The sequence below is a fragment of the Physcomitrium patens genome, chromosome 23 (genome assembly GCF_059467195.1).
Source record: "Physcomitrium patens ecotype Gransden chromosome 23, ASM5946719v1, whole genome shotgun sequence".
Lineage (NCBI taxonomy): Eukaryota > Viridiplantae > Streptophyta > Bryopsida > Funariales > Funariaceae > Physcomitrium > Physcomitrium patens.
In genome coordinates, this window is record NC_143432.1 from 4590910 (window position 1) to 4604153 (window position 13244).

The 13244-nt window shown below is 38.7% G+C and overlaps 2 protein-coding genes across 5 annotated transcripts; both read right to left on the minus strand.

The window, feature by feature from the left end:
* Window positions 1-1831: 1831 nt before the first annotated feature.
* LOC112275524 (uncharacterized) lies at window positions 1832-4777 on the minus strand. Its single transcript, XM_024505944.3, has 3 exons — window positions 4636-4777; window positions 2957-4297; window positions 1832-2860 (listed from the first exon to the last, which is right to left on the minus strand). The coding sequence occupies exons 2-3, from the start codon at window positions 3942-3944 to the stop codon at window positions 2253-2255; spliced, it is 1596 nt and encodes a 531-aa protein (XP_024361712.1). The 5' UTR covers window positions 3945-4297; window positions 4636-4777; the 3' UTR covers window positions 1832-2252.
* A 1681-nt stretch (window positions 4778-6458) lies between these two features.
* On the minus strand, window positions 6459-11757 carry LOC112275755 (uncharacterized). Of its 4 annotated transcripts, none has more exons than XM_024506378.3 (13): window positions 11606-11755; window positions 11367-11430; window positions 10260-11214; window positions 9945-10076; window positions 9597-9832; window positions 9436-9489; window positions 9131-9245; window positions 8779-8918; window positions 8200-8539; window positions 7693-7983; window positions 7298-7375; window positions 7140-7208; window positions 6459-7035 (listed from the first exon to the last, which is right to left on the minus strand). In XM_024506378.3, exons 3-13 carry the CDS (start codon window positions 10752-10754, stop codon window positions 6817-6819), a joined length of 2169 nt encoding a protein of 722 aa, XP_024362146.1. In that variant the 5' UTR covers window positions 10755-11214; window positions 11367-11430; window positions 11606-11755; the 3' UTR covers window positions 6459-6816. The 4 variants fall into 4 exon arrangements, with proteins under 4 accessions (XP_024362146.1, XP_073386591.1, XP_073386589.1 ...); XM_073530490.2 differs by having other exon boundaries at window positions 8299-8539; window positions 11367-11467; XM_073530488.2 differs by having other exon boundaries at window positions 11367-11467.
* Between the last annotated feature and the right edge of the window lie 1487 nt (window positions 11758-13244).

The window sequence follows — 13244 nt, forward strand, 5'->3', positions numbered from 1 at the left end:
TATGCTCTTGAAATACTTATATACAAAATTAAAATAAGAATGTATTAAAACGGAGTAAACATTTAAGTCTTGTAAGTAACTTATTTTAAAACAACTAAACATAAATAGTGATATAGGAGAAAGTAAAATATTTTGGATTGAGGAAGTATTTGTAATAATGAATTTTGGTGGTTTTAGTCATTCAAATTAGAAGATAACAATAAAAATTACAAATAGTTTTTTTAAACTAAAGACTTTCAATGTTTTTTTTTTTTTTTTAATTTATTATTATCATTCTACTCCACATGTAAAAATCCACTTTAATCTCATTTATAAATCAATTTTAAAATGTATCTTATATTTTGTCTGTGGATATACACATGCAAAATTTTGAAACTTGAAAGAATTCCAATAAATGAAGAGAATTGCTCGGTGAATACCTCCCTTTTACTACATTGACACCCCCCATGTTATGCACCCTTGCATACCAATCCCTACAAATAAATAACTAGTTTTGATTCTTACATCATAACTCTTGTTATGTTTATTATTTTAATACTAGAATTTGATATACCCTTGTTATGTGTATTCTATGGATCCACATTATCCTAGCCCTCAACTCTTTTGTCATTGCAAACCTTTATCAAATTAAGTTTTTAAATAATCAAAACACAAATGATTGTGTATTATTTCTATTACTATTTATCATTGCCAAAGAAAAGAAAAGAAAAGAAAATGAATACCATCAAAAATCAAAATTAGGTAAGTTTTGTAAAGGTACATATGCAAGGATGCATAGCACAGAGTTGTCCATGCAACAAAAGGTGGGTGTCTATTTAGATGTTCCCTATATAAAACTTAAAACACTACTTTTTTTTTATTTATTTTTAACAACTTGTCTTCAAAAATTACTTTTTTGTTAATCAATGTAAAACATTTTTCAATAAATATAACAATAAAGTATAAAACTTTCAATATCTTATTTATTTTTTTAATATAAAATACAATATTGTTAAATTATTATCTGATGTTTTAATATTAAACACCACAGTTAATATTTGACACTCAAAAACAATTTTTTATTATTTATATTATATGATTTAATTAACCTATACATTCCAAAATACCATTAAAAAACACATTTATATTGCATTTTGTATAATAGTTCATGTTATAAAATCTTATAGTTCAATTTACTTAACGGCTTGCTTAAGTAATAGAATAATTAACTTTAAACTCTTGACTAATATAATAATTTAATAGTACTAACAATATTCTACAAAGAAGCACACTTTCCTTAAATTCACTTGAATGTATATACTTTGACTTAAAACCATTTATGTCAAAGTAAGCAAGTCATTTATTGGACAAAACAAAGAAATTTATTTTTAAATTGATTTTAATTTAAATAAAAGTATGAAAACATTTATTTTATACAACAATGTAATACATTGTTGTCTGGTTTAAATTGAATACAATATAATCTTCTAATTGAGAAAAAGTTTATAATAAAATCTTAAGATATGTTTTACTACATTTTGGATAAACTCACCAGTGATGGTAACAAACAAACTTGCATTTTTTTGTTTAATCAGTGCTTTACCCAAGTACTTACGTTCTATTAATTTGAGTTTTTTCATACCCAACCAACAATGTGTTTCTGATGTAAGTATTTAAATAGTTTTAGCATTCAAACAACCATCAACGGCAATTTGTGATTTCTAGCATTTATTTTTACTTTTATTTTTATGATTGCATAATTAACAACCTTAATTTTTGGCATACATTTAAAACCCTTTGTGCAGCACTGTAGTATATCGGCTTGTGTGTAAATCAAAACAAAGTACATAAAGAAACAAAACTCACTGTTTTCGAAAACCATAACAGTGCATTTATATCCAAAAGGAATTTACAAACGCTTCCACAAGAAGTACAACACAATGAAGCCATTTCATCCATTTGAGAAGACCCCAAAAGGGGAAAGTCTATTTTAGGGGTTGATATTGATTACTCCCCAGTTCAAAAGAATGCAAAATGTCAACAGGAAGGCGCGCGGAAGAAATCTGATTCGCCCCAGTCACGAAACCCTAATCTAGCCCTAATTCCCGTCGCGTCGCGTTGCAGATAGGGACTAATCGCGCGACCCAGAAGGAAGAATGATCGATTTATGAACAATGCGGAGATGGGTGTGCAATGAAAGAACCCCAAAAGAATAGAAACAAATTAAGGTGGGGGTTTTAATGCCGTGAGAAATTCCGTGATCGCCTTGCTCCCTAGGGTCTGTGGTAACAATCGTAGCTTATCGCTCGGAAGAATTCCTCCACAACCTCGAGATAGAACGGAGATTTAAGGTGCATGTAGCCGTCGAGAAACTCCTCGATGTCGGCCACCTCGTCACTGTCCTGCTCCTCAAGCATCATGTGGGCAATGTCGTCTTGAAACGCCGCTACAGCTTCTTTTTGCGAGATGGAAACGCAACCTTCAGCTGATCGGAAGCTAGAGAACATGCCCGCGATGTGAAGGGTTTTCTGGCTGTAACTTGCTTCCATTTTCGGAGGAGGGGTTGAGTTGGAATTTGGGCTGGGATTTGCATTTGGGTGTGAGCTAGTGGGCACCATTTTTCTGCTGGGTTTTCTCTGATTCGGAACGGCTGCTTTGGTTGAAGATTCGCCTCGTGGCTTACGATACTCCACCCCGTTGTCGTGAGGACCATCCCGAAACAAGGACGAGGGGCTTGTTACCTTCATGCGACGTAGGATTCGACTTCGCTGACGTGATCGGCCTGAGTTGTGATCGCGATTCGCACTCCACTCCTGCGACGATGTGTCTGAGTATTGAACCGGTGAATAGGCATCCGAGCTTGAACTGTTCAGGGATTCGTCTGCCACATACACCAAGTCTGAAAATCTTAGATATATGATTTTGGATGCATCATGATGTCCAGGGTTTGTTGAAGCCGGCAGAGTTTGGGAATTACCTGGACTGTAACAGAGGTCTTGTTGGTCGAAACTCGACGAGTGGGAAGAAATCGAATGTTCCTTCTCAATGATGCCAAGTTCTTCAACATCGAAGGAGCCGAAAAGTTCCTGGCTTTTCGTCGGGGAAAGCTTGGATCTACAACCTGTTCTGTTGTCCGGCGTGGCAGACAAAATAGTTTCGGGGACTGAAAGCTCTGATTCCACTTTTGAAAGGCACGAATTAGACAAACACCGCCCCGGGGATTTGGACAACGAACCTTGTTCCACAATGGAGGCGCATTGAAGTGCAAAGTTCTCTGTACTGGAATTGAAGGCTGAATCATCAAAGTACTCTCTCACGCGATCATGCATTTGCATACGATTCTCCAGTTGGCCACGTTCACTTTTTTCAGCAGCAGATGTCGTCTCAGCACTACACACAGTAAAGCTCGCTTCATCGTAGTTTTCACCATGAGCCTTACCCAGAATTTTGATATTTCTTCGAGGGGACCTGTTTGCACTATTTGAAATCATCTTGAATTGCTTGGCAAGGAACATGGTAGGCTTGGAATCCTTTCTTGAAGCTTCAAGCTTGACACTCGACCTGACTGTGCTACTAGAACTGGCAACAGGATCTTCTTCTTCTACTGAACCAATGGCATAGATATTCAATCCTGATAGATCATGAGGTGCCGATGCATGTGCTTCGGGTTGTGAGTCACTTGAGGATGGTGACGACACAGGAACAGACTGCGACCCTCTACCGTTCATGTCTGCTAACCCAGCGCGTCGAAGCATTCGCTGAAGATTCCGCGATCGTGAGTACGCTTCTCGAATGGACTGAGACCTTGAAAGCGTAGCGGGAAGCTGTTGCAGCATTGCATCATAACCCAGATGCTTGGATTTCAGTCTCCAACACCTGGTCTCGCCGTCTTTTGATTCCAAGGCTCGATACCTGGCTTGGATAGCATGTTGACACAAAGGCCATCCCCTGTCGCCATCGTCCATTGTTTGGTCGCTCACTCTTCTTGAGCCTGTGCAGCAGGTTGAATGCAGCTTTCTACAATGTACAACTATCGATAGCTAGTAGCACCACCCATCTCACTTTGTTACATGTCATGTCATAGCCTCGCTTCACATAAGCCCCCAAAGCAGTGCTTAAAAGGCATTCCGGTGCTGATTTGCAGGGCCTTGGGTACATTGTAGCGCAACCGCAAGTGAAGACGGCTTCTACAAACCATCTAATTAAGGACAAAACCTGCAATCAAGGAGGGATGGCATCTGTCACTCTAGGAGAAAGGGAAAAATTTCCTGGCCGTGACCTTGCCGGAGTTGAACTATACGTTCTTCAACGTGATCATCTACAAAGCAAACAAAAGACACTGACAATCAGTGCGGAAACTCAATCACAAACAAGATGCGACTGGAAGTGCTGGAATTAGCATAATCACGTTAGCGACGAAGCACAAAGTGCGCTTCTCCTGCTATCGTCAATCGAAACGATTCCACAACAATAGCACGCTATTCTGTAGCAGATAAATTTAACAGGAGCAGATTAAGCTCAAAACCTCGACCAGGGTCATAGACATTGACGATACTAATTCCTAAAAACGCAAATAGAGACAAACAGGGGACGCTTAGGCAATAATCATCATCATATCTAAGAGGAAAGCGTTTCCCTGTGTGTAGAGAGTCTTACCTTAGATTGCTACAATACACAAGCCGCGGTCCTACAAAGATCCAACACAAGCCTGGAGTAGCACCACGGGTTCCATACCACGGACCTATTTTCTCACAAGGCATGTTCCAGCCTGAACCCACTAAACCTGTAGATCAAGAAGCAGCATTTAGGAGTTAGAGGCACGGGACGGAACAACAAGAGCAGGCTCCGGATTGCAATGGAGGAAGGGCGGCATTCCGACGATCCCAGCGCAGGAGGATCGAAAGGAGAGACGAGCAGAGAAAGGGCCAGCGCGACGCAATCTTGCACTGGGCTGGAGCGCAGACAGCGTGAGAGGAGCGTAGCCCAGCGAGCTGCACCCATCCAGGAAGAAGGAAGCGCAAGCAAAGCCTCCTGCGCGCGAGGCCGCTTCCCGGAGAGAACGCGAGAAGGGCGCATGGTTCGAAATCCACGTTTAGCACCCTGCGTCAGTGATCTCACGTTTGAGTGCGGAATTGTTCATTGCCCTACATCTGATTCCGCTCCCTGCACAACATCTTCCCCCGCGATGCTCGCACTCCATATATAGCCAAATCCCCCGGTTCCATGGCCTCTAAACCCCCATAATTCTAGCACACCCTCGCGATTGCCGAAACCTATCGTTTCCAGGTTCTGATGCTCTCTCGCGAGGCGCTTGGCAATGGCGTTGCGTCGCGATCTGGCTAGCTAGCTTGTCAACGGCCATGCATTTCGCGACCTCGAAGCGCATCCCATGTCGATCAGGCTTACCCCCCCCCCCCCCCCCCCCGCTCTCCCCTCACACCCGATCCATGATCCATCTTCACTAGATCGGATTTCAACGCAGCGTCAACTTCGTGGATCCTCGAACACGCCCAAATCTTCTTCAGATTCGTTCTGTCGTCGACACTGGCATTGGTTGCGCGCTGCGACGCGCTTCGAGATTCGGCGTCTGGCGCGGCCATCGCAAGCGGAACTAGAAAAAGGAAAACGCAAAAAGATACGCTCAAACTTTTACTTTAATTGGTTGGTGTCGAATGGGTGCCGAATGGTGAGAAAGGCTGGATTTGTTTCATGAAAATTAGATAAAACCCTAAAAGAACTATTTTATTGAGAATAACTTGGTTTTTGTACTGGTTCGACCTAATGCGATATGTGCATTCAGTTTGTTTTAAAATCGGACGAATCTCACAATGGTTTTTTGTAAGGGTTATAGTACATAATAATTTAAATAAGTATGGCACATAATATAAATATTTTTTAAAGAATTGATATTAAAATTATGTGTGTGTGTATGCATATATATATATATATATATATATAATTATGTGCTTTTAAAATATATTAAACCCTCATATTGTTGCATACAAGTCTTACATTCAAAAATCAAATACTTTAAATCTTTAAATTTGTTATTAATTTTAATTACAACATTATATACTATACTGTGAATTTATTATTCACTATATACATACGTATCCCTTTTTCATAACTACTCAAATTTAGGGATATTTTATTAGACATGGATGTTTCATAACATGTTAAATAGATCCATAGTTTGATGAATTTAATTTTTATATAAGGTTTGATTGAAATTTTAGAAGTTGGTCTAATAAAGAAAAATTTTCATTTTCGGAATAATTATTTGATGAATCATAATGATAATAATTTTAAATAATAAATAATAAATAATTTAAATTCTAAGGACGGAAACATTTAAAATCATTTCAAATTTTTCAGAAACAATTTAAAAGCGTCGCTAAACTACATGACTAGATTTTATACTATAATAAAATAATAAAATAAAACATATGTATATATATATATATATATATATATATATATTCTAAGGAGAGTAATTAATCACCAGAGATTTTATTCCAAATTTATTTGTTGACGGAACACTTTTATGGAGATACATCCTTTGGTTTGAAATGATTTAGTTCAACCAAGAGCTCATGGACTCATGCACATTAAAGACCAGTCTAGTTCCTTGACCTCAAACATGAACCCATACTGCTCTCGTTGAAATTTTGTTTTGTTTTTTGTAGAGAAGGTAATCGCGTCTACCAGTATACCTGTTTCTCTTAGTTTGGAAAATACGTTCACATTGAAGCAGTTGAGTGGGTCATGACAGCCAAAATGCTGCAAAAAGGGCCATGGGCAGGGAGTGCAAATCTTGACACAGCCCTAGGCGCATATTTAGTTGTCTGTGTTGCGAGTGTACCTCTTATACGATAGTGGGGGACTTGGTGGTCGGGGTTTCAGAGGAGATCTGGGGGTGTAGGGAACAGAGCTCCCCAATGGTCTGTTCGAATTCACCGACGGTGTTCTTTGGGGATTTGGTATGTTGGACCATTTCCCCTTGTTGCGAGGCTTCATTGCTCGGACATGAAGCTCCCCGTCTGGAAACACGGCCACCTGCTTACAGAGTGCATTCAAGCTGATAAGTTCCTTGGAACCTTTGATACCCAATACACGGAATTGACAATATTCTTAGGTTGGAGAAGATCAGATCCTCCTACCTGATCCATAGCCATCTTATTAACTTCGTAGATGACCTCGGGAGTGGCTGAGACTCCTCTTGTCATCATCTGCATGTTGAGAAGCATGTCATGACGAAGGAAATTCGACTTGCAAATTCATTTCGGATTTTCTTTAAAGATGCCCAAAAGTCACTTACATCATGTCTCATGACTCGCATCAAGGTGTTGAAGCTGGAAGCTCCTTTAACCAGAAGTTTGTTGCGCTGTAATTTGTTCTGTGTATTAATGAGCAATAGATTTAGATGTATTTATTTCCATTAAAATGCGTATAAGGTAGTTTCGTAGAAATACCATTTTAGCAAAACTTCGGTTGTTACCCTGTAGAGAATTTCGATACCGAGCAATCGAACATTTATACATTACCCAACTCTGCAATGCATACTTAAAACATGTACCCCAAAACCCGTTGTAGTGCCAAGGAGACGCGAAAAACTTTAAACCAATCAACACTGATATACTAATTACCCTCAAAAACCGTCAACTCCGAAAGAGTGACAACTTCTGAATTGTGGCATGTTACAGAAATGTTCACCTCTGACGTTAGCTGATCCTTCAGATTCTTGATCTCCCGTTCCTGTTCTCCTTGTTGGTCGAGCGCCAGTTGATGTTGCCGTTGCAGCTTTCCAATGAGCTTTGTCAAAGCGACACGTTCCGCGGAAAGAACTTGCTGTGCTGCATTCAAGTCAGATACACGATCCTTCTTCCATTCACCTGTATCGATGATTGTTGACAGCCTTTCGTTATCTGAACGCAGTTTCTCGTTCTCTCTTTCAGCTGCACTGGCGAATCTTTGCACGTATTGCATCTTCTTTTGTGCTCCCATCTGGTGCCCTCTTGTGTCAGTAACTGGATCAAGAGCAAAAAAGCACTCCCAAATTTCAGACTATAACATGACTTTCTCAATGTTCCTTTTCGAAGTGCAGTTCGCAAACTGTTGTGCTACATCCAAATAGTGCCGTTTAGGTTGCTGACATATTTGAGTTTCTCATGAACAGTTCTCTACCAAAGGCAGTGAAACAGTGAGAGTTTAAAATTAGACCTGCATGAAAGCAATCCAGCTCTGAAAGCACCGGTTTAGAAGTTTTCTGTTTGATTTGCGCAACTGGCGCGCTATGACTCCACGAACGCATTTACGTGCCTTCACAACGTCCAAGTATGCCATGAAACATCGTCGCACCATTTTACGATTTAACTTCTTCCTGAAGGCCTGGTCCCGCTTCCTCAGGTATTCATTGTACTTAACCCTAATCCTCCACTGGTGAAACATAGTGCGCAAAATACGGTTATCTTCAAATGGGCGGAGTAAGTAAAAGTTTTTCTCTAATGATTTCCACCAGTAATCAAAACACCTCCTGAGCGTAAAAATTCGTTGCTTAGCCCTGGATTTATGCACCAAAAGGATATTTGTTATTCCAATAGATTGTATCATAGGAGTCAAACTCAACGTAACCTCCATGTATCGCTTCACTAGGTTTCACTATGTGAAGAAGCTTATAATTTCAAGTCGAATTGAAATGGAGCAATTCCATTCAAACGTGTTAAGAAATTCTGCGCATGAATTCTTCGAGGGACGTGGGTATACAAGCTCTGGATACAAACACACTTTGAAAAGACTTACTTGATGAATATTCGATCGTGCACTCTTTTCCGAGTAGCTTCCCTAAGTGCAGCAAACGCACGAAAAGCACTTTTCTTAAGGAGGAAAATCAGAGTCTGCCTTAAGAACTTTCGTGATTGTAATCTTGCTTCCACTCCCTCCTGGATTCCCGTTCTTTCGTCAACTTCTTCGTAGGTAGTTTGGCAATTAACAAGTTACTCTCGAGGAGCAATAAGTAAGCTTGAAGAAAGCAGGCACATAAGTACCACCATACTTTCATCTCGAATTCATCTTTAAACTTGGAAAAATCAGGATTGCAGAGAAATTAGAAGAACTTGAAACGAGTGGAAACCATCACGGTTCGAAAGAATACCTGGAGGAAGCGGAAGTAACGACACAAATTGGATCGTCTCATCATAGAGAAGGCCCGCTTTGCCTTGTCTTCTTTTGACTGTTTGTCTAAACTCTTCCGCAGCCGCTTTTCTTTCCTGTATGCAGATTCCTTAACTGTCAGGCAATTCTTATTGTCGTGGTGGTCAGTCTGTACTGTGGCGGCTCACATGCTAATGCACGTGGGGTCTTAAACAAAATATCTTCAACCTTACATATTCTTGTGGAGAGCTCCAAACCATTATTGAAACAACACCAAAATCAGCAGACAGGGAAAAGTGGACGTACTTGTATTCTTCATCCTTGCGATGTATCTCCGCGATCAGAACTCTCCACGCTTTCCTACAACCAGTGTGTCATCAGGGAAAAAGGATAGAAAAACCATTTGACAAAATGCCTGTTTACCATGATAGTTAGCAATGTTAACTTCACTGTTCAAGAAAGCTCACCAAGTTAGACATAGTTTTCGACGCTGAAGAAGCTTGTGGGCAGATGATTCGAAACGTCTCATTTTTTTGCCTACTTTCGCACATGAACCCCAACATTTGAACGCACGTGACGAAACCCTTCTTATGGACCACAAGAACGCCTTCTTTAACCGCCGTTTCTTTTGCTTGTAATATTCGGTTTCCAAGCTCCAAGCCATAAACGCAACTCGCAAAATTCTCTCGTTGGCTTTTCTCACCTACAAAGCACAAATAAGTACACCAAGACATTGCAAAGTTTACTGATCACTTCTTCTCTTGTCGGTTTGAATTTTAGAATCCAATCCCATTGCAGCATCATGAATGGATCACCTGAAGGGTGAGCAGGGATCGGTTTCTTTCAATCGCGGACTTAACGCGCTCAGCATTAGCAGCAAGTTCGTCGAGTTGCTCATATGCCAGCCGCATCGGCATCTCGTTCTCCTGAACCGCCCTGTGAAGTGCCTGCCTCAATCCAGAATAAATAGTGATTGAACTGCGTTCACCTCAGCATGCATACGGTAAAAATTGCGAAATAATACAGAATGCTGTTAGTACTCATTCATAGCTTTCACTCTGCAGCCTACAAACTAACAGCCAGGCCATAAATCATGCAATACAGATGATTCGATGATTCATTGAATCAACCTTAATGCCACGATGGTGTTCACCAGATTTTGGGGAAGTAAGCTTGGCATGGGCAGTGCTGCCACTGCTGGAGCTTGCCTCTACCTCCTTCAACCTACGCAACAGCTCTTTCATCTCCGGACTATCTGAGTCTAGATTATCTTGGCCCTTCGACGCCCGCCTTGAACTCCATTTTCTCCGAGGCGGCCGTCCGTCCACAGTTTCGAAATCTCGAGCTTTCAGGACTGACCCTGAGTTACTAATTTTTCGCCTACCGCTACCTGCTTCTTCCGCTGCATTGCTGCCTATTTTCGATGTCGCTCGTCGACCTTGGACCGACGACCTAAACTTAGTACCTCCTGATTCCTCTGGTGCAAGCTCCGAACTAGAATCCTCAAATCCTATGTCTGTTCCACTTGATGGCCGTCTGCCATTTGGGAAGTTTGGAGGCGGTAGTGACTCTTGTGGTGGATCCAAACCACTCTCTCCAGGATCGATTTCCTCCTCACTTGCCATGTTCGAGGTCTTCAATGTCTAAATTCCATCAGCACCAAATTTTCACACTGCTACCCTTGCGCCTACCCCTTTGATAGCATACATATCCTTTGCACACTGACGCACATTGTTAATTGAGCCATATTCCATCGCTACAACTGGTTATTCCCACGATCCATACAATTCACCCAGGTTCCTATGCATCTTTTCGTCATGTAGACACCGATGTGGCTTTATTGCGCATGTCATCTACAAATTCAGCGCGTTCTTAACCACGTGAGCTATCAAATAGTCATCCTCTCCGATACCGTAATGCAGACTTGTGTCTGATTGATCGAATCACTCACGACAACATCTAAAAACTCGAAACTACAGCCAGGATGAGCACCTAACCGCAAAATCCGATTGTCAACTACCGAGCAACAGCAACCACGCCTTTCCCTCTGTCTCTTTTCTTTCTCTTCCCCACTCCAACCGCCATCTGCATTCCAACACATGCGCAAAATCACCCTCAGCATTTCCGCTGGCAACAAGTGTACTCACAACTTCAAATTAACAACTATAACAACTTCAAATTACCAACTCTAAATGTCAAAAGAATACAAATTAAACAAAATTGTCAAAGAACTTCACCTCACTCCACCTCCGTCTCCTCCAAGCCCTTATGCGAGATGAATCGATCAACGTTTACGAACAGCTGCACACTCCAAGCCAGAAGCAGCGATATACACGACCTTAAATCAAACATCAAGACATTGAATATTCAGATTGCATGAGCCTTGCAGCAAGCCACGTAAACCAAAATGAGCGATCTGAAAGTGAATTTTTAAGAGAAAAATATGTGAACATGCAGAATAGAGGAGCGAGCATACCTCCCCTCTACAAATTAAAACCAGAGACTCGCTCTAATTCTGACGCACGTTCAAATTTAATATTAAATGAGAAGAATGTTTCAAAATGTGAGTAGTGAAGTAGGTTTGCGAAGCAGACGAGAGAGGTTTGGCTCCATGGTCGTTTATTATTCGTTGCCCTTCATGTGACGCCGGCGGGTTTCGCCGGCCTCCACGGTACGAGACCGGGAGACCGGGAGACGGAGACGGAGACGCAATAGATGAACGAACTATGCCGATCATCGTTGTGGACGTCGATGAATGATGTGGTTTCATGCTCTTCGTTGGGTAGATGATGTTTATGGATAAAATAGGTAAACGTTGTTGAATTGGGTATTTTTAGGATTTAACAATTTGAATAAGATTGCAAAGCAGTGAACGTATGTTTCAATATTAGACAAGAAGGATATTGCATTGTGTATATGTATGTGTGCCTCTCTTTCTATATATATATATATATATATATATAATAAAATATTTTTTGTTATCAAAATATTACATATTATTTTAAAATTTGATAACTAAATAAAAAAAATTAATGTATATATATATATATATATATAAATGAAGATATAAAAAAATTATTTTTTATGATCTTATTTTTGGATTTTAAAATAAAGATAAAAATTGATTTAAATATAATATTTTAAAATACAATTAGATAGATAGATAGATAAGTATTTCAGATTTTTATTTGAAATTTGTATGATGATTGTAAGTGATTATTAAAATATATATATATATATATATATATATATAATTTTTTATTCAAATATTAAAAAATAAAAGAAATATTACTTAAAAAAATATATATATGTCTTGTATTTAAATGATTATAAGTATAACACTAATTGAAATTCAATTTAATTCATTTTAAAGTGCTTTAATAAAGTATTAGTATTTAGAATATTATTCTTATACTCATGATTCTTATCTTATTGAAAGAAACTCTATAAATGATAAAAACTTAATTAAGAATATATTTTATGTTTTGTTTTGAGTGATATACTTTGAAGCCTTAAAAATAAATATAAGTCACATTATTATATATATATACATTTATAAGTTAGTAATTTAATGGATTTTATTACTTACATGATGTAAATCAATTCATCTATGTGAGCATGTTTAGATATATCTATAAAAATATAAATGTAATGAATATAATTATTTATTTTAGAAGAATGATAAAACAATCCAATTTTTTAGTAAAACCATCCACCCATCAATACAATTTTGCACATGGATAGTACAAATATTTTTTATTATTAAGATAATAAATCTATATTTAGATAAATAGAATCATTATTCTATATATAATTTTCAACGATTCTTAATAATTCTCAAAAACTAGTAATAATGTCTTTCTATTGGTCTTCTTCTACTTATCTTGTAAGTATGTGTGTATTCAATTTACTTCTTCATATAATTCTAATATATATTCTTTTTCAGATTATATCTAGTGGATAAAGGAAAAAAATTGAATATTCTATAATTTTATTTCATTTTGCAATGCAAAGTGAGAGATATATGCGTGCACCACCAAAAGAATATTTTAAGAATATAGAAGAAATAAAATGTAGTATTAATGCATTTATGTATAATGAAGGCTATATCATAT

Coding starts and splice junctions, on each gene's coding strand:
- LOC112275524 (XM_024505944.3), bottom strand. CDS start 3,944: ATGGACGATGGCGACAGGGGATGGCCTTTGTGTCAACATGCTATCCAA. Junction 2,861..2,956: donor AGACCTCTGTTACAGTCCAG/GTAATTCCCAAA, acceptor TGTATGTGGCAG/ACGAATCCCTGAACAGTTCA.
- LOC112275755 (XM_024506378.3), bottom strand. CDS start 10,754: ATGGCAAGTGAGGAGGAAATCGATCCTGGAGAGAGTGGTTTGGATCCA. Junction 9,833..9,944: donor GATCCCTGCTCACCCTTCAG/GTGATCCATTCA, acceptor TGTGCTTTGTAG/GTGAGAAAAGCCAACGAGAG. Junction 7,984..8,199: donor GCTGGATTGCTTTCATGCAG/GTCTAATTTTAA, acceptor AGAGGGCACCAG/ATGGGAGCACAAAAGAAGAT.